The 21,658-nt window shown below is 42.1% G+C and overlaps 1 protein-coding gene across 1 annotated transcript in view; it reads right to left on the bottom strand.

Moving 5' to 3' along the window:
* The window catches only part of emilin1a (elastin microfibril interfacer 1a), a 37,396-nt gene that overhangs the window by 14,198 nt on the left and 1,540 nt on the right, over positions 1-21,658 (bottom strand). The window contains exons 2-3 of the mRNA XM_051936562.1: positions 3,141-3,257; positions 1,507-1,709 (exon numbers count right to left, since the gene is read on the bottom strand). Coding sequence (XP_051792522.1) covers positions 1,507-1,709; positions 3,141-3,257 — 320 coding nt within the window. The remainder of the gene's footprint in view (positions 1-1,506; positions 1,710-3,140; positions 3,258-21,658) is intronic.

Here is a 21,658-nt window from a genome sequence, read left to right as displayed (position 1 = left end):
CTCTACCTTCTCCTCCCTGCTGTCCTCCACCTCTACCTTCTCCTCCCTGCTGCCCTCCACCTCCACCTTCTCCTCCCTGCTGCCCTCCACCTCCACCTTCTCCTCCCTGCTGTCCTCCACCTCTACCTTCTCCTCCCTGCTGTCCTCCACCTCTACCTTCTCCTCCCTGCTGTCCTCCACCTCTACCTTCTCCTCCCTGCTGTCCTCCACCTCTACCTTCTCCTCCCTGCTGCCCTCCACCTCTACCTTCTCCTCCCTGCCCTCCACCTCTACCTTCTCCTCCCTGCCCTCCACCTCTACCTTCTCCTCTCTGTCCTCCACCTCTACCTTCTCCTCTCTGTCCTCCACCTCTACCTTCTCCTCTCTGTCCTCCACCTCTACCTTCTCCTCCCTGCTGTCCTCCACCTCTACCTTCTCCTCCCTGCTGTCCTCCACCTCTACCTTCTCCTCCCTGTCCTCCACCTCTACCTTCTCCTCTCTGTCCTCCACCTCTACCTTCTCCTCCCTGCTGTCCTCCACCTCTACCTTCTCCTCCCTGTCCTCCACCTCTACCTTCTCCTCCCTGCTGTCCTCCACCTCTACCTTCTCCTCCCTGCTGCCCTCCACCTCTACCTTCTCCTCCCTGTCCTCCACCTCTACCTTCTCCTCCCTGCTGCCCTCCACCTCTACCTTCTCCTCCCTGCTGCCCTCCACCTCTACCTTCTCCTCCCTGTCCTCCACCTCTACCTTCTCCTCCCTGCTGTCCTCCACCTCTACCTTCTCCTCCCTGCTGCCCTCCACCTCTACCTTCTCCTCCCTGCTGCCCTCCACCTCTACCTTCTCCTCCCTGTCCTCCACCTCCACCTTCTCCTCCCTGCTGCCCTCCACCTCTACCTTCTCCTCTCTGTCCTCCACCTCTACCTTCTCCTCCCTGCTGTCCTCCACCTCTACCTTCTCCTCCCTGCTGCCCTCCACCTCTACCTTCTCCTCCCTGCTGCCCTCCACCTCTACCTTCTCCTCCCTGCCCTCCACCTCTACCTTCTCCTCTCTGTCCTCCACCTCTACCTTCTCCTCCCTGCTGTCCTCCACCTCTACCTTCTCCTCCCTGCTGCCCTCCACCTCTACCTTCTCCTCCCTGCTGCCCTCCACCTCCACCTTCTCCTCCCTGCTGCCCTCCACCTCCACCTTCTCCTCCCTGCTGTCCTCCACCTCTACCTTCTCCTCCCTGCTGTCCTCCACCTCTACCTTCTCCTCCCTGCTGTCCTCCACCTCTACCTTCTCCTCCCTGCTGCCCTCCACCTCTACCTTCTCCTCCCTGCTGCCCTCCACCTCCACCTTCTCCTCCCTGCTGCCCTCCACCTCTACCTTCTCCTCCCTGCCCTCCACCTCTACCTTCTCCTCTCTGTCCTCCACCTCTACCTTCTCCTCCCTGTCCTCCACCTCTACCTTCTCCTCTCTGTCCTCCACCTCTACCTTCTCCTCCCTGTCCTCCACCTCTACCTTCTCCTCCCTGTCCTCCACCTCTACCTTCTCCTCCTCCTCGCTGTCCTCCGTCGGGGATGTTTCCGGTCTGGGTGACTCGAGGTCGTCCTCCGTTGACCTGAGTGTCCGGCGTCCCCTGGGGCCCATTGTGGCAGTCCTCCCCTGAGTAACCATGGCAACACTTCCACTCCATTTCCGTCACCATCTTGTAGGCGACCTTATACCTCGGCCGCCGGTAGGTCCGGTAGCTGAGGGGGAGAACAGGAGATTTGAGAAAGGTCACCGAGGTTTCCATCTGAACTGACAGGAAGTGGATTTCTAGGATGAAACACTGAGACCTGACTTTTACTCCAGTAAAAAGTATGTTTGTCCTTCTGTGAATTTGTGAGTCTGTCTGTGCGAAACATTACTCACAAAACGGAGAAAATGTAGTAATAAAACATTTACAAAGTAGGGGAAAGTAATCACTTTAATATCGTCATACTTGGATTAGCTGTGCTACGTGCTAACATGCTAATGTCCTTCTCAGCCTGTTAGCTTGCTAACATTAGCATTTACCTAAAATACAGCCAGCTGTGGCCAGGTTCAGCTTCACAGAGCTACCAGTCTGACCAGAGTCTCTAAATCCTGTTGATTTGTGTCTGGAAACTCCAGCTGCCTCGTTTCATTTAACGACATTTAAACATTTAAAATGTGACCCTGATAACCGAGTGAATGAACTCACGATCAACACGAGTTCATCAGAGGCCCGGACCGTTTACAGATCATCCTCTGATGATGGATAGGATTAGCAGTACTCTGTAAACTTTAAATGTTATTTCTGTGCCATTTTCCGTAAGAAATCCGCTGCACTTAGCCGGTGCTAAATCTGGACCTCATGCTCACAGATGATTCATCAGAAGAATGTACGACTGTTTTACTTGGAACGCTGCTGCAGATTAATCCTGGATGTGTCCTTCAGACTCCCTGTTACAGTAACAAAGCAATAAACAGAGCAGAGCCGGCCAGTAAAGGTTTAAAGCAGCCTCACCGGCGTGTTAACGAGCGCTGACTGTGGCTGTTCAGCAGCTTTCTACATCTCTGTAGGTACAGCAGAGCCTTTTCTGTGCCATAAAAAAGACTTCATCTTCCAGCTCACTGCTCCGAGAGCGTGAGAAAAGGAGGAAAAACAAGAGCAGAGGCCTGGAGAAGCTAGGCAAAGTTAGAGGAAGATAGCATAAGAAGAAGAAAAGCTTGTTTTTACAGGACAGAAGAGGAGACTGTGGTGCCTGGAAACCGGCTGGCTTCATTCTTAGCATAGCCCAGGTTTAGCCGAGGCCTCTGGCAGCCGGAGGATCAGGAGCCAGGACACGGTCAGAGAGAAGCTTCAGACGAGAGAAAACATCAGGAACCCACGACTAATGCAACATTCACATTTGGAAAAATCATTCAGGCAGCTCCAGTTATGATAAATGTGTCCTATATTAGCTACAGAGGATATTCTGGAGCGTGAGACATCAGCACTGAGATGAACCTCAGATAAGAGCTGTGATCAGGCTGCAGGATGCTCTGGATACAAAGAAAATGAAACCAGCTGATGAAGGAGGCAGAAATGATGGATGGAATAAAGGAATGAGAGGACAAGAGGTGAGACTGAACACAGATTAAACCCTCAAAGGAAATGAGGAGGAAACACTCACGCCACTCGAGGACACTGTCCCCATGTGCAGCGCTGGTAGTCTGGTTTGATGTACGTCTCCACGCCGTCCTCCATCACACAGCTGACGGTACGAGTCACCACGTAGGCACACCAGTTCCTGCACAACCACAGGCAGAAGGAAGGAAAATGAATAACTTGTGTGATCGCTGTCAGTTTACAACAAGGACAAGTGAACACTACATCAGCTGATTGTGATCCTACTACAAATCCACCTCTGAGGACTTATCAGGACTTATCCATCAGAAATGATCCAAGGAACAGCTGATAAAACTGTGGGGGTGTTTCTCAGTCCCATCAGTTCATCCTCATCACAACAATCCTGTTGTCTGTGGAGATTCTCAGTCGTCCAGGTCATGATGATCGTAGAAGCTTCAGTAGAAATCAACTGGACGTCTCTGTAGGTTCTAGAAGATGTTCCACCTCTCATTAAAGGTAGAACATCTTCTAGAACCTACAGAGACGTCCAGTTGAACGATCCTGCTGTTTCTCTACACAACCTCCAGTTTTCTTTCCTCTAAAATTCATGATTTCTGATCATCATTAACTAATAAACAATATAAGGTTGGACAAACAATATTGGTTGGACATATATAGTGCCATATGGGGAATGAGCAGCCTTGGAGGAGGACTGTGCTCTCTGAGTGCTTTTCCTTTTGTTTTTCCAGTGCAGAAGTCCTTTTCCTCACTACAAACTCTGGCTCTGTTCTTTGTTTCTCCACAAAAATAGGAAAGATTTGCAGAAATAACAATCAAACATATGGTGAGTTGTTGATAGTGAGGCTCCGCTGTGGGTTTCCAGATCGATATCTCAAACCCCGGAGTGGATTATTATTCTGTACAACACTCCAGAGAAATCAGTGCAAATGTCAGATCTGTTCAGGATAACTGCACCGTCTCAACAATGGCTGCCATTGTACCACTTCTCCGAGTCCACGCCAAGCGACACAAACACACGAACGCACAAATCATTGTGGTGTTTTTACTGCATATGCCACAGCCCCTCAATGTATGATGATCGCTTCTATCGCTTTTCAGATGGATTCAATTTCATGTTTATCTTCAGAAATTTGAGATTTGTGTCAAAACAGAGACTTGCATTTTCAGCATGACCCTCTGGGTTTGTTCTCTCTGCAAATATTGAGGATTTTATGGATTGTAATCAGTTTGAAAGATGATAGATGAAATTCAGTGTTGTCATTTTGGACAAAAATGCATTCTGAGGTTCTTCTGACATCAATAAACCTGATGGAGATGAGACTTTATGTGGTAATTTAAGGTGTTTTCAGTTCAAAAGTCTCTCTACAGGGACAGCAACAACAATTGGAGTCAGAAAAAACAAAGCAAAAATAGCTGTAGGTCAGCATTAAAACAGAGGAAACAGATCCCTGCTAATACATCCAGCAGACAAAGAGCTTCCCATTTCTCTAAATCTGACACACATACCACCACATTTACTGACTTTTTTTTTAGTTTTGTAGATGCTTCACCTTCAGTATCTTCCTCCAGAACATTCTGAAGCTCGACTCATTTTTATCCTTTGGGTAATTAAGGTTTTTAATTACGTTGTATTTTACCTCCGCTGGTCGTGTTTCAGTCATTCATTAGTTTGAAATAACTCTTAATGGTTTAATTATGCTGCTCGTTTTATATTGTAGTGTTTTTATTGTCCTTCTTACTCCAGTCTGTGTGTGTGTGTGTTCCCACATCTTTTATTTTCTTCCTCAGTCGTGTTGTAAGTCAGACCTCCATGCGTCAAAGTTGAAGTCCATTAGCTCGCTGTTCACTTTGGCTTTTGTGCTAGCAAAAAGTTTAGCCAAAAGGCCGATCCAGGGGGCAAATTTCTGTGTTTAGTTTGAGTCAAAAATGAGCGTTAAAATGTTTCATGTAAAGAACATTTGTCTTGGAGAGCTGCAGGGAGGAGTTCACATATTTCCTGAATATCTCCAAGTCCAATATAATATTTACTTGTTAGGTTACTTTCATGACAACAATAACGGTCTTTATTTTTGGAAGGAGCTTAATGCTGTTTGTTTGACTTTACTTCACTAGTTTATCTGGTTTGCATTGCAAATTTAGTATTTATTAGTTTGAATTAGTTTTTACTATTCGTCAAATTTGAAATATCAGAATTTTACCGTTATTAAAGTTATTATTATTGTTTAGTTTTCTAATTCTGACTTAAACCTGGATTTATTGAGTTTGTGAACTACATATGTTGATGCAATGAACCTGTTTGTAACATAGTGCTTTTTTTGTTTGTTTGTTTGTTTGTTTTTCACATTCAGCAGACACACAGCAACATTTCTATTCATTTGGAGTCATGTTTCTATTTTCATCTGGTTGGAAGTGAATTTTTCCCTTTTTAGCTCCTAAAAGCTTCAGAGGTACATGCTACAGATTTTTCACTCCTCGGGTTTCAGTGACGTTGATTATAGCAGCTTTTAGCTTAATTCAGGTTTAATCCTGACTTAATCTGAACTAAAACGTTGATTCTAAAGTTAGCGGTGCGTGGATTAAAGCTGTCCAACGTTAGCAAACACAACAAAAACGTCTCCAAAGACGTGCTTTTAAAGTCAAAGTCAAAGGGACAGACTCCTCAGTGTGACCTCCTCCATATCTCTGCTGATAGCTGCACACAGACCTCCTTCAGTCGCGCTCTATCATCGTTTCCATATTACCCACAATCCTCGTCTCTGCTGGTCATTACGGCCAATTAGTGTCACTCCCAGCTCCGTCTATGAAGGTTTATGGATAGAAGCTGGAGTGTACAACGAGTTCCTTCATGGTGGAGTCAGTCCTCAGCTTTCTGTCTTCATGTCTGTCAGTCTGTCTCTTTCTTATTTTCTGTCTTCATGTCTGTCAGTCTGTCTCTTTCTTATTTTCTGTCTTTACGTCTGTCAGTCTGTCTCTCTTATTTTCTGTCTTCATGTCTGTCAGTCTGTCTCTTTTTTATTTTCTGTCTTTACGTCTGTCAGTCTGTCTCTTTCTTATTTTCTGTCTTCATATCTGTCAGTCTGTCTCTTTCTTATTTTCTGTCTTTACGTCTGTCAGTCTGTCTCTTTCTTATTTTCTGTCTTCACGTCTGTCAGTCTGTCTCTTTTTTATTTTCTGTCTTTACGTCTGTCAGTCTGTCTCTTTCTTATTTTCTGTCTTCACGTCTGTCAGTCTGTCTCTTTCTTATTTTCTGTCTTCATATCTGTCAGTCTGTCTCTTTCTTATTTTCTGTCTTCATATCTGTCAGTCTGTCTCTTTCTTATTTTCTGTCTTTACGTCTGTCAGTCTGTCTCTTTTTTATTTTCTGTCTTCACGTCTGTCAGTCTGTCTCTTTCTTATTTTCTGTCTTCATATCTGTCAGTCTGTCTCTTTCTTATTTTCTGTCTTTACGTCTGTCAGTCTGTCTCTTTTTTATTTTCTGTCTTTACGTCTGTCAGTCTGTCTCTTTCTTATTTTCTGTCTTCATGTCTGTCAGTCTGTCTCTTTTTTATTTTCTGTCTTTACGTCTGTCAGTCTGTCTCTCTTATTTTCTGTCTTCATGTCTGTCAGTCTGTCTCTTTTTTATTTTCTGTCTTTACGTCTGTCAGTCTGTCTCTTTCTTATTTTCTGTCTTTACGTCTGTCAGTCTGTCTCTCTTATTTTCTGTCTTCATGTCTGTCAGTCTGTCCCTTTTTTATTTTCTGTCTTTACGTCTGTCAGTCTGTCTCTCTTATTTTCTGTCTTCATGTCTGTCAGTCTGTCTCTTTTTTATTTTCTGTCTTTACGTCTGTCAGTCTGTCTCTTTCTTATTTTCTGTCTTCATGTCTGTCAGTCTGTCTCTTTTTTATTTTCTGTCTTCACGTCTGTCAGTCTGTCTCTTTCTTGATTTCTGTCTTCACGTCTGTCGCTTTACATCCTTCCTTTGCTATTCTTTTTATGTCTTTCCTCCTCACACCTGCGTCTCTCCCTGGTTATCATCTCTAACCTTTCTCCCACTCCGACCACGACTCCCCCCTTCATTCCAGAGCTTTCCTCTCCGACACGAAGAGTTTATCGCGGTCTGACCCTCCCTGAACCTCCTCCTGATCTGCTGCTGCTGGACGTGGGAAACAGAACGACTCTAATTAGCTGCAGATTTATGTCAACGTACACAAGCAGCGTTTAACTGGAAGATTTAAATACATACATGCTAAAAACACAAACATACACATATATGTATACACACATACACATGTAAACTATTTCTGCTTGGATGTGAGAAATTCCTGTCGTCATTCTGACACATTGGACATGGATGAGATTTAGCTAGAGAAAGTTAGAGGATTCTGTTTGTTTCATCAAAAATGTTTATGTTTAAACCCATCTAGAACAGATACCGGATTTATTTTTACTGCCAGTCCTCTGTAATGGTTGAGTTATTAAGAAAGGTATAAAATTATGAAAATAGCACAAAAATAAAGTCTGATGTCTGAATCAAACCTTTAAAATAGATTTGTACTGTATAATTTGACGGTATTTCTTCCTTTATTTCCAGGTCGAGCTAATTTATACTACATTTCAGAAGAAAATGCGGCACTTTTTTTTACCTGAATACATATATTTGGTGGTCATAGTTTCTATTTATTTTGTAGATTAATTTATCTGCATAATCAACATGTCTTATCGTTATATATTTGCAGTATCAGTATAGTCCCATAAAATGAGTCACTTTAAACTCACGTTCTAAACTTATTTTGATCAGTAAATAATGTTTAAATAAGCATGATTCTTCCATTTAGCCATAAAATCCACATCAGAGCCGATAATTACACAGTAAAACAGAGCTGGAATGATTGTAATAAATGTGATTCTTGATAAAGTTCTGACCTTACCACTGCAGCTGTGTGGCCTTGACCTTAACCGCTGGGTGGAAGAGTTACTAGATAAGACAGAACGTATCATCAGAGTCCCAGATTCATGGGAAAAGGACGAATTTATGGATCACAGATGGAGTACAGAAACTTTTCAGCTTATTTGGTGCACCACAAAACTACAACATTTAACCTGGTACTGTGTAGAACCTTCTAGTGTTTCTGTGGCTTCAGGAGCTTCTGTGGGTTCTCTGGGGTGTGGACTCATGAACTGGGCTTGCTCAGTGCATAAGTCTGATAAAAATGTAAACAAAGCCGTTCCATGCATCACGATATCCATCAGTTCTTCATAAAATCATGAATACCGACGACTTTCATGCATGTATGAATCATTTTACTAGAAGATAACAGAACATGTTGACCTGTTTTTACATCTTCACCCATGTTGGTCGGTGTTTCTGTTCCCAGCGTTTTATTCTGTCTAATTTCACTTCCATGGAGACGCTTTCCTTTTCTTCCAAGCATCAGAAGAGTCTGACTTATGCTGGGAGCCATAATGAAGGTAAAAAGTTAGTGAATGCAGCACAATCCAAGATGGAGTACAACCAGAGAATGGAAACAAAGACGTCTGATAGCACCGTGTGACGACGTATTCATCCGCTCTGCTCATCAACTAGTTCCATGTAACCAGTTCTGATGTAACGATGAAACGCTGTAGACTGAGGACGTCATAAACCGAGGACCTGCTGTATGATGGTACTTCAATAACGACCTCATCCAGACACAAAGGGTGTAACTCCCTTCTGGGGGAATAACTGTACACTAGAGATTCTTATATCACTGTCCAGAAAAACTCCAATGTTTGGCATCATTTCAGTTAAATTAAATTTAGTTTTAGTTATATTGTTTAAACTGACAACATATGTTATCTCAGAGCGCCTAACATAGTAAGGTACAGATATAGCAGAGAACCCAACAATCCAAAGCTGTGTTTGGATTTCCTGTGAGCGAGCAGTCAGCGACGGAAGGAACCAAAAAAAACTAAAAACAAGGAGGGAAAAACTGAGACAGAACCAGGCTCAGGGAAGGCAGATATCTACTTGGACTGGCTGAGGTGGGAGTGAGGATGGGGGGGGATAGCAGGACAGCAGCACAGGTGGTTCTGAACTGTTGCTCTATGCATATTATTCTCTGTGTCCACCAGATGTGTTTTTCCTGAATGTAAATGGAGCACATCTGAAAATCTCCCTCTTGGTGTTCGTGTCCTTGAGGCCACTAGTTGGTGTTCAACTCCTGCTTCCTTCTTCTCCAACTATCCTGTCGCTGATTGGACAAACAACTCGGAAGCTGTCTGCTCCTGGATTTACAGCCGGACCAACACGGCGGCTTGGTCACAAACTTTCTCTTTTATTACGAAAACAGTTCAGAGAGAAGTATTTCTGAAAGCATCTGAGCAGCAGCTGAATCTGTCCTGGTTTAGTTCATGATGGCGAGTTTAGACGTTTGACCAAAGCTTGGCGATGCGTCGGACCTCCTCATGCCACATCGAATTTGTATAAACTTTGCATTGACGTTAAAGGAGACTATGCTGAAAGATGCAGTCTGTGACTAACAGTCTTCCTCCTGTGGTGTTTCCTGGTAAATCCCCACACATGGATGCCAGGACCAGAGGTTCTCCAGCAGAACGTTGCACTGTAACGACATGACTAATCTAACTCACGTCACCTGTCTGTGGTTTTAATGTTGGGGCTGATGTGTTGGTTGGACATCATGCTGCCTTGAGCTAATTTGAAGTTCTGGAGGGATTCAGCTCAAACATACGTGAATCTCATTTGGCTGAAATCATCCAGCATTCATCCATCCTCCACAGATCTGTGGTTCTTCCGTGTGATTCGTTCCTCCAGCTATGCCGCTGACTTGCATGACGTTCTGCTGTTCTGTGGTTTGTTCTGTTGTGTTTTATGTGTTCATCAGAACTTTAAAAACTAAGAGTCGGCTGCCGTCGCTGCTTCCAAACACAACTTCTCTCCTTCCAGAGTCCTGCGGTTCCTTATTGCATTATGCTGGTTATCGTCTTCTGCTCTTGGTTTGCTTTGTCGTGTACGTTGGACCTTTTTGAGTAATTGGAATTGAACATCTCCATCAGGACCCACAGAGGAGAGGAGGGAACATGTCTGATAAATCCTCACAGCTGTGGTTCCACTGAGTTGTTTTTGTCACCATGCTGCCCATCTATTCTGTTGACTTACGGACCGTCAGTGTCGCAGACGGCAGATAAACCAAACCCCATCTGGTCTGATGGAGAACAGGCGCTGCGTCTCGGATAAATCAAACTCTTGTTTTTCTCCACTGAGCAGACACAGATGTGTACATGTACATTCAGAACACTTACTGTACTCAGCCCTCCCTCTGGCTCCATTCTACGTCTTTCCATGATGGGATTTTCACATGAGAGAAGTCTTTATATTAGAGGATGACTAAGTGTGGCTGTAAAGCTGAAGACGTGTGTGTTTGTGCCCTTTATGGAAAACCAGAGGGGTAGTTTAGGTTTGTCCCTGCATGGACGACACCTTCAGAACGTTTAGAGCTCCAAACTCTCTTTTTCTTTCTCTAATCAGCATGAAGTTAAGCATTCCTAACAGTAATCCATAAAGTTCCATTAATCCAGCCGCTCAGATGAAAGTCCAACAACTAGACCGGGCATTCTTTCCATGAGTGTAAAATACAATTAGAAGCACACGCACACATCATTTACACACACTTAAAGCCATGCATTTACAGCAGACTCACACACAAGCATTATATGTCCAAATACTGAATCCAACCTGCTCATTTTAACATGAAACCACAAACATGTCAGCTCACTGTGTAACAGGCTCTTTAACCCTCCTGTTGTCCTCATTTACTTGCATGTGTGTGTGTGTGATGTGTGTTTCAATAGGAGCTAATCTCCTGCTTCCTTCATGATATCAGCTCCACAGGAAACACTGCAAACACACATCGCTGAATATTTATAACTACAGCATCCAGAGAGTTTGTGAGAAAGAAGCAGATAAACGCAGAAACGTGAGGCTGGAGAACAATACTTTCCTCACATTTCAAGTCAGTGTTTAAGCTCTGAAAGGTCACAGACTGAATGGTGTTAAAACCTGCAGAGTACAGTAGATTTATGTGAAATTCTCAGTATGTAGGCTGAATGTCTGCATGGTTTAGAAAAGCTGGAGGAAGCTGTGATTTGAAGCTTCTTAGAAGGAGGGAAAGGCAGTGAAGGCAGATTTGGTTTCATTCTTCGGTAAAACCAAAACCTTATTAATAGCATGTTTCTAAACGCCATATTTCAGGTTTTTACGAGTGGAAAGAAATCAGGAATGAATGCAGCCCTGTCCGGACGCCTCAGCATCACATTTGAACACGTCAGTTACCTTATAGTGTATTTCTCAGCATGCAGGGGGGTTCAGTACACCTATAAATCTGTAAATGTCAGAAAACGATGCTATGAGTCTGTGGCTAAATGTTCTCTAAAGGAATCGTCATGATGGCTGCTTTTCACGTCTTTAACACGTGTTTAAAGTTGTAAGGGCTTGAAGCCAAATATTATCCAAGTAGTTTTGGTTTCATAGTTTAACCAGATAACGAGTGAAAAACATTATTTTTAAAAAAAATGGCCAATCTCTGGGCTTCAGTGTAAATTTATTGATTATCGTGGCTTTAAGGTGGAATAAAATGGAAAACTATGAGTTAAAAGGTTCTAAAGTTGGATGTATAGAAGGAAATGTGCATTCAAGCAAAGAAATAGCAGCAAAACCTATAGACAGAGTTTTTTTCCCCCATTTCTGCCATAAAGGACCGTAAACATGCATGTTAATTACCAGCCGCACCCTTTGCTTGTCTCCAGCAGACAGAAACATGCAAACTGTGTCTTCATTACGAGCAGCAGAACTTCCATCGTCTTATTTTTTTTTATTTATGGAGCCGTAACTCAGCGTGAATGGAGCTCCTGCACCTGTCTGAGCGTCGCTTTATTCCCCAGTAAACTTCACCTCCTTATAAACAGCAGACAGACGCTAGCAGACATCTCTAACCCTGTCACACCAGCTTCTTTTAGTTCACGTGCCCCGCACAGAGGAATTGTGGGTAATGCTGGAAAATTCAGCGACATCGTGGATAAATGGGAGGAAGAGAGAAAAAGAGGTTTAAGGCTCTAACAAAGAAATCACTTCTTCACCTTTTGTCTGGGGATCTTTCACTGAGCTTCAAGGGGAAGGTTTGGACAGCGAATGAATGAGGGGATGGAGGGAGGCGTGTCTCAGCGTTTGAACTGTGACCCAGAGGTCAAGCACCCCTATGACGGCCTTGTAAAGATATCCCCCTGAACACACAACCACAGCCCACAGACCACTGCACACACTCCAGTGCACTCCTTCAAGCCTGAGCGATCACACCAACACACACAAACGGCAGACACACAAACGGCAGACACACAAACGGCAGACACACAAACGGCAGACACACAAACAGCAGACACACAAACAGCAGACACACAAACAGCAGACACACAAACACACACAAACAGCAGACACACAAACGGCAGACACACAAACGGCAGACACACCAACACACACAAACAGCAGACACACAAACAGCAGACACACAAACAGCAGACACACCAACACACACAAACAGCAGACACACAAACAGCAGACACACAAACAGCAGACACACAAACGGCAGACACACAAACAGCAGACACACAAACAGCAGACACACAAACAGCAGACACACAAACAGCAGACACACTAACTCCTGCAGGCTCTCATCCTAAAATGCAGTTTTACTCTGGTTTTCCCTCTGGCCCTGATCCAGCATCAAAGGTCCAGCGCCACTGTGTAAACCTCTCTCTGATTGTTTAGCCCCACGGTCACCAAGATATACAGAGAATGTGCACGATTCCAGCGTATTTGCTTTAGCATTACTGCTCACATGTCAGCGGTCTGAGGTCTGTGGGGGTGGGCTTTCTTTTTGTGTGGTTCACTTGAACTTTAGCCATTTATGGAGACGTGTGGGTTTGAAACAGAAGCCTTCAAATCACAGCTGCCCAGAATAGGCAGATTATCAGACAGGTGAAATGTGTTGTCCTTTCATTTATTCTTTGACTTTTCAGTCTCTGTTGAATGCAATCCAAGACTCTACATCAGGGGTGTCAAACTCATTCTAGTCTGGGTTCTACATTCATCCCAGTCTGATCTCCAGTGATCTGGACCAGTAAAACCACAGCATGATAACCTGTAAATAACCACAACTCCTAATGGTTCCTTTGTTTTAGTGCAAAAATGTTCACATTTAAGGAATTATCTATTCACTAAACATCATGAACAACCTGAAATTTATGAAGAAAAATGAACTAAATTTCATCCACATTCATCCTTAGTTTATCATTTCCACATTACAACTTCCAGATCACAGAGTGTCTACAAAGGAACACAACATTTAGTGACCTGGACCTGAACCATGGAGGATTTTACTGCATGATCAAAATGACAAAAGTCAGACAAAATAAACAACAAAAAAAGACAAAATATTACAAAAATGACAAAAAAAATTAGATAAACTACACTAAACAAAACAGGGACCAAAAATTAGACAAAAAGTTACAAAACAACAAAAAAATGGATAAACAATACAAGCAAAAAAAGTTACACAAATGACATAAATGAGACAAAAAATGACAAAAGCAAGAAATAAAACAATTAAAAATCGACAAAATATACAAGCGAGAGAAAAAAAAAGAGTAACAAAATGACAAAAACATGAGAAAAGTCAGATAAAAAAACAACAAAAACAAGACAAAATGTTACAAAAATGAGACACAAAACAACAAAAGAACAATAGTATTTTACTTGTCATGATCAGGAAATTAATTTTTACTAATTTACAATCTGCAGTTAATGTCTTCTCTGTAATTTTTACACTTTGAGGACCGGATTGGACCCTCTGGAGAACCACTTTTGGACCACGGGCCTCATGTTGGACACCCCTGCTGTATAATGTTCTGTAGGTTCATCTGCACAACGTACAGAAGACTTTGTCAGTGCTGGAAACTACGGTAATTAGCCTACAATGACTGCGTCTGTTAAGAATCCCTTTTCCCACATTTGCATTACCATATGTAAGGAGATTCTGTTTCTGACCTAATTAACAGAAAGCAGAAAAATCACACAGATAAAGTGAGTCTGGACGCTTTCCAAGCTTTGGTCCAGAGGAGGACAATCCTGTTCCAGTCTAATTGCCTGGCTGCATGTTAACTATGCAGCTGCTATGAACCAGGGCATTGTGGGAAACATACAGTTCTCTAAAAGGTGCCTCTTAAGATTTAGATGCTCAGAAACAAGAACGGGAGCCTTCAGTCATGCTTAGAGGCTGAACGCTGGACCTGACAGTGAAGGATCCAACCAAACACCAACCACCTTCCAATGAGCTGAACAATAATAAAATGAGCTGATTCAGAAAGTTTGGATTGTGTTCTTTTAATTAAGCTGAGATGACTTGTCCAGAATGACTCAAAAATGGTTCACAATGACTTGAAAATGATCCATAATTATGGGATATTATTTCAGAATGACCTGAAATTTGTCCTAGATGACTTGAAAATTGTCTTAAATGACCCAAAATTGTCAAAAATGACTCATAAATCACCCAAAATTACTTGAAAATTGTGTAAAACGACTGAAAAGTGATCCATAATTATGGGATATTATTTCAGAATGACATGAAAGTTTTCCTGAATGACTCAAATTATATCAAAGACACAAAAATGATCCAAAATGATGTGAAAAGGTCCAAGCTGACATAGAACTGGTTGAAATTCAAAAGAAAATTGTCCAAAATCACTTGAAAATTGTTCAAAATCCACCACCACATCATCAAAACAACAAATGAAGAAGCTTTCTTCAGAGAAATGGCGTTTATTCCTCCAGCAGAGCTCCAGAGAATCCCTGCTGAGGACCACATGATGGCCCTGAACCTCACAAAGAGACGTTATGCTGGTTTTTCCTTTAATTTGTCACCTATCACCTTGTGTTTGTGTGTTTAATATGTACGTCCTCCTGCTGCATGACCAACCAACCCACCGACTGATGGGTGCTAAAGCTGCATGTCTGAGTGAAATGCTAACATTCTCATAATGAAAGCGCTAACATGTCGATGCTAAGCAGCAATCCTATGTAACATGGCCATTAAGTGTTAGCATGCTAGCATGCTAACATTTGCTATTTAGTTTTAAGTACTTTATCAAAAACGAAAGAATTGGACAAGTGAAAAACTGGATCAGATGTTGTTAATATGAAATGTTCAATGATTTCACCCTGTTTACTGGTCAAGGATTGTCTCCCTGCAGGTCATTTGTTCTACAATGAGCTGATTCCCACTGCAGGAGCTTCCAGACCATTCCAGGCCAAACCAAACCATTCCATGTGTTCTGACCGCAGGAATCATCCCTGAAGAACTTTTTTAGAGACAAGTTTTGTGGAGAAAGTATCTCTTCTGGACAAGGTATTTGTGAGCGACTGAAAAAGATGACAGCACCGTGTTCTCAGTCTTCTCCTTTCTAAAATCAGCAGCAGCATCTCCATATGGGCTAACACTATTCCTCTACTGTTCCTTTTCCTCCATGCTCATGTTGCATCCAGTAGCTGCTATTTGTTGTTGTTTTAGTGCACCAAGAATCAATGTTGAGGTCAAAGCTGTTCAACCAAACGCTGTAATGGAGAATAAAAAGCCAGAAAGGACCGAATCCTGGAAACATTCGGACCATCTCATGCTAGCCAAGCGTTCCTGCTGCTGATATTACTGGAATAACAACAGTAGATAGTCAGACTAATACAGGAAATAGAAATCCATACCAAATATAAATGTGCCAAGGCAGAACGAAGACCTTAACTGAGGGCAAATTTCCATCAAACATATCACTGGCACTAACGAGGCTTCAGTCCTCAGACAGGTGCCTTAAATGTCCTATAGAGCGGTTTCAGTCCAACATAAAGACTTTCTGTAGTGAGTTTCAACAGTCTGCCCCACAGATGCTGACAGATTTCACCCCAAACCACAGAATTCAACCACAGCGCTGTCCAACAGGGAAAATCCATCCAGGATGCTGAGATGTTCCAGTGTGGATCAGCTGGCTGCTGTTAGCGTCCACAGAGCCCAGAAACAGAGCTGCTATCAGCATCAGAGCAGACAGACGGAATCCAGCCACAGCCACTGTTTATTATTACACTTCTAGATGAAGTTTATTCAACAAAATATTCTCTTACCCGAGAATCTAGAGTCGAAGGGCATGAATTATTTATAGAAAGCATGATTTACAGTCTTAAGGGTCAGCAGATAACCGCAGGACTTTTTAGTGATATCCACTCATTTTTCATTAATCAGTGGTTGTTTCCATAATAAATAATGATGGATTGTGTGGGGAGCATCACGCTTATGCAACGATCCAACACAACACAAAGTCCAGTTCTGCTGCAGTGGAGCCATCATCATGAGAAGATACAGCCAGTCACTGTCTGTCCAAACTCCATTCACAAAGTTATACCTGTCTGTGAACGTCGACATTTCATCACATTCCTCCTGACAGCTGAGGAGGTTTGAACTCTGAATGTTGGCAGGAAGAGAAGCATCAGTGGAAGCAGACAAAGTGAGGAGTCGCTCACAAAACTTTTTATCTTCATGTTTGATTCATTTTTTCCTTGTGATCCTTTAATGTTGCTGCCAGATGACGGCAGAACAAAGAAAGCCCTGTCGTTTAATTACAAACGATGCTGAACAAATCTCTATGACTGATATTTCCGCTGGCCATGAGAAAATGAAAAATGAAAAATATGCAACAACAACTTGGGTCGCTGCGTGCATTTTTATCTCCTTTAACCCTCCTGTTGTCCTCATTTACAGGCACCAAAAAAACAAAATTCAGCAAAAAAATTCCCCAAATTTCTGAAAATTTGCAAAATCTTCAGGAAGAAAATTCCAATAATTCCTTAAAAGTTTCTCTTAAAAGTTTTATTTAAAAAAAAATCCCCCAAATGTGGCAAGAAAATTCTTGTAAATATTTTCAAAAAATGAGTAAAATTCCTCCCAAAAACTCTAAAATATCTAAGGTGATTCCATATTTATCAGAAAAACTTCTGATATTTACTTGAAGAACATTCACATAAAAATCAACCAAAATCCAGAGAAATTCTCTGGATTTTGGTTGATTTTTATGTGAATGTTTGTACAGAAAAAATTTTTACATCTTTTTTTCCACCAAAAAATGTTCAAAGATTTCCCAAAATATTGAAAATGTGGACATCAGAAGTTTCACTGTGAAAATGCATTATTTTTTCCACATTTTCAAACTTTAAACCGGATCAGCCAAGACGACACAAGCGCTAAAGAAGCAGCTTAATGTGTGGGTTTAAGGATATTTTCTTGCTGCATCGCTGATTTTTGTAGTAATGAAGCATTCTACTGAATATTTCCTACAAAAGTGAAAAGAGGACAAGTCCTTTAAAACAGACAAATAATCGATCTCCTTTTAAGCAATAACAGCGTTTCAATCACAGCTCACATCTAAACCGAGTCTTCTCTGAAGTTAGAGGAGATGAAGATATTTGGACAAGAGGAATGACCGACTGCCAAAATATCCTCCACAGCTTCTGAAGAGGACATCCGATGAATCCAGAAGGGATTCAAAAAAAGAAACACGCAGAAACACCTGTGAGAGAGAAAGAACCAGTTCAACAGCAAGACGAGCAGCTGACAGCTTTAGACTGGAGTGAGAGAGAGTTCAGGTAAACCGGTTAAAGCTGAGGAAGGCAGAAGTCTGGAACAGCAAAGAAAAGATAAACCTGGGATATGGACATGAAACCAGACAGTCCTGCTCCTGCATGCTTTCTACTGATATTATTATAGTGGGATAGTTTCATTATTTGCAGCAGAAATGATCCCAAACTTTGGACACGTTTCTCCATTTTTCTCTCTGCACCAACACAGTGAAGCTGTATTGTTCTACCAGAGCTGATTTAAAGCCATCAAGATTCCTCAAGTTTCTCCACTAATCACTTCCAGAGTAATCGATTCTCTGAACCGCTTCAGCCCAAATATTCATGCGATTCAAATACAGAGAAGATCACATCCATTTGTCTGAGTCCAAAAACGGCTGCCAGACATCATCATCTGCTGGTTTATCAGGAATTCCTTCAGATCTGGAGCTTCAGTGGCTGAATAGGAGTCTGTGTTCATGGTGTCTGTATGGAGAAGCCCAGCGCTAATTTAAAGAGTAGAAGAAGATTCAAGCGTTCCTCAGAACTGTTTAAGTCACAAAAACTCAAATGTTAGAAGCAATCAACTGAAAAAGGAGAGGAAAGCCTGAAACTGTTGGTGGACTTATCAAACTGAATCTCATTTTAGAGATGATGAAGTAACACAGGGGTGTCCACCATGAGGCCCGTGGTCAAAAGTGGTCCTCCAGAGGGTCCAACATGAGGCCCGTGGTCCAAAAGTGGTCCTCCAGAGGGTCCAACATGAGGCCCGTGGTCCAAAAGTGGTCCTCCAGAGGGTCCAACATGAGGCCCGTGGTCCAAAAGTGGTCCTTCAGAGGGTCCAATCCGGCCCTCAAAGTGTAAAAATTACAGAGAAGACATTAACTGCAGATTGTAAATTAGTAAAACTATAAATTTAAAATCATTTCTAGACCATGACAAGTTGTTTGGATCAGAAAGTAAAATACTAGATTGTTCTTTGTTCTTTGTTGTTTTGTGTCTCATTTTTGTTGGTTTTTGTCTTGTTTTGTTGTTTGTTGTCTTTTTCTGACTTTTGTCATTTTGATCATGCAGTAAATCCTCCATGGTTCAGGTCCAGGTGACTAAATGTTGTGTTCCTTTGTAGACACTCTGTGATCTGGAAGTTGTGATGTGGAAATGATAAACTGAGGATGAATGCTGAGGAAATTGAACCCTTTTTTCTTCAGAAATTTCAGGTTGTTCATGATGTTTTGTACAAACATGGTTCATTAATATTTCAGAATGAACATGTTTGCACTAAAACAAAGGAACCATTGTGGTTATTTATAGGTTAGTATGCTGTGGTTTTACTGGTTTTACTGGAGATCAGACTGGACTGAATGTGGAACCTGAACAAAGATGAGTTTGACTCTCTGCTCTAAAGGAACATCTGGAAACTGGAGATGTGACCTTCTGAAGCTCGATGGACCAAATGCATGGAAGTTAAAGGAGACTGAGCTGAAAATAATGCGAGAACAATCTCCTTCCTTTTTGTCCTGTCGCTGTCTGCAGCGTTTGACGTGACGTTCAGCCGACACTTTGGCAGCAGATGTGTCAAACCGCTCTGATCCCCTCCTACGCTTCATTCAATGGCCTCCACCGCTGCTGGAATACTTCACACGTGTCAAAACAGATCAATTGAGTTCAAACAGATGTCAGAGGGGCAGACCTCATCGCCACGGGCCGGTGCATTCTTCTCCCCGAGTGTGTCGCAGGCCAGCCATGCAGACTCCCTCCAGCCTCCAGCTTTTAAAGACCCAGGCCTCCTCCTCTTCCCGTCAGTCTGCCTTTTCTCTCGTCACGTCGCCCCTCTGGCCTTTTCATTCTCTCCTGTCACGCTGCTCTCACTCCACATATTCTGCTTTTTCTTAGCTGCTTCCTCTGGTCCACATTTAAGGAATTATCTTTTTCCAAAACATCATGAACAACCCCAAATTTGTTAAGAAAAATAAGTTCATTTTCATCCACATTCATCCTCAGTTTTATCATTTCCTCATTACAACTTCCAGATCACAGAGTGTCTACAAAGGAACACAACATTTAGTCACCTGGAGCTGAACCATGGAGGATTTTACTGCATGATCAATATGAGGAAGAAAAAGACAAAAACAAGTCAAAATATCACAAATACGACAAGCAATATGGAGAAAATGAGACACAAAAGGACAAAAAATGAGACAAACGACACGAAACAAAAAAACAGACAAAAAGTTACAAAGCGACAAAAAATGCACAAATGGACAAAAATGAGGCAAAAACAAGCGAGACAAAAAGAAACACAAAATGACAAAAAACTGAAATGAAATGACAGGTCAGACATAAAACAAGACAAAATATCACAAAAACAAGGCACAAAACGACAAAAGTGAGAAACAAAATGACCAAAAATGAGACAAACGACACAAAGCAAAACACAAAAGAGACAAAAAACTTACAAAGTGACAAAAAAATGGACAAGAAACACAGATGAGATTTTTTTCAAAAGAAAGAAAACGACAAAAATGCTGGACTAAGCAACGAAAAATGCAAAACATGACAAAAATATGACAAGCCAGACAAAAGGAAACACAACACAAGAAAACATGAAGCAAACAACAAAAGTCAGACAAAAAAACAACAAAAACATGAAACAAACAACAAAAGTCAGACAAAAAACAAACAACAAAAGTCAGACAAAAAACAACAAAAACAAGACAAAATATTACAAAAATGAGACACAAAACGACAAAAGAACAATCCAGTATTTTACTTTATGATCCAAACAACTTGTCATGATCTAGAAATGATTTTAAATTTATAGTTTTACTAATTTATAATCTGCAGTTAATGTCTTCTCTGTAATTTTTACACTTTGAGGACCGGATTGGACCCTCTGGAGGACCACTTTAGGACCACGGGCCTCATGGTGGACACCCCTGATCAGTCAGATCTTTCTCCTCGTGTCCTCCTTCCCTATCTGTCTGCATTTCTTCACTCCCAGTAGCTCCAGCTTCATGGTACACCAGCAGAGTCCATATTTCATCATCCAGGCAGTAGCAGCTCTGATGTGGAGAAACCTCATAGAACACACACACACACACACACACACACACACACACACACACACACACACACACACACACACACACACACACACACACACACACTAAGGCAAAACACATGCAGGCATCCAGCAGCGCAGCAACACATGCGAGAAATCTGTCATTCATTTCACACACACACGCAACATCAGCGCTCATCCAAACTGGCAGAACTTCCTTTAACAAGCAACCAAACAAGAACAGAGGTGATGTCGTCCACTAACGGACCCTCAGGCAGGGATCAGTTACATGCTAGTAACACGCTATGGGGCTGCAGCAGTAAAAACATACAGGCTTGGTCCACTGATAACAGCTTCATGTGTGGAGACCTGGTGGACCCCAAAACATCTGAACCAGGGCTGTCCAACAGGAGTGCTCTCCAGAGGGTCCAGGTCTCATTTTTGGAAATATTTTGTTCTGTTTTTGTCGTTTCGTTTCCTTTTTGTCTCATTTTGTCATTTTGTGTTTGCTTTATTGTTTTGTTTCTCGCTTTTGTCATGTTGGTCTTTTTGTGTTTGTTGTGTAATTTTGTTTCATTTTGTCGCTTGTCCATTTTTTGGTGCTTCGTACTTTTTGTAAATTTTTGTCATTTTTTCGTCCGATTCTGTCGTGTCTCATTTTTGTTGTGTGTCATTTTTGCAATATTTTGTCTTGTTTTTGTTTTTTGCTGATTTTGTTGTCTTGTGTTTTTTTGTTGTTTGTTTCTCGTTTTTGTTGTTTTGTGTTTCCTTTCTGTCTCGCTTGTGTTTTTGTCTTATTTTTGTCATTTTGTGTTTCCTT

This window comes from Acanthochromis polyacanthus, chromosome 16 (assembly GCF_021347895.1).
Source record: "Acanthochromis polyacanthus isolate Apoly-LR-REF ecotype Palm Island chromosome 16, KAUST_Apoly_ChrSc, whole genome shotgun sequence".
NCBI classification, from domain to species: Eukaryota; Metazoa; Chordata; class Actinopteri; family Pomacentridae; genus Acanthochromis; species Acanthochromis polyacanthus.
This window is presented reverse-complemented; position numbering and strand designations above follow the sequence as displayed.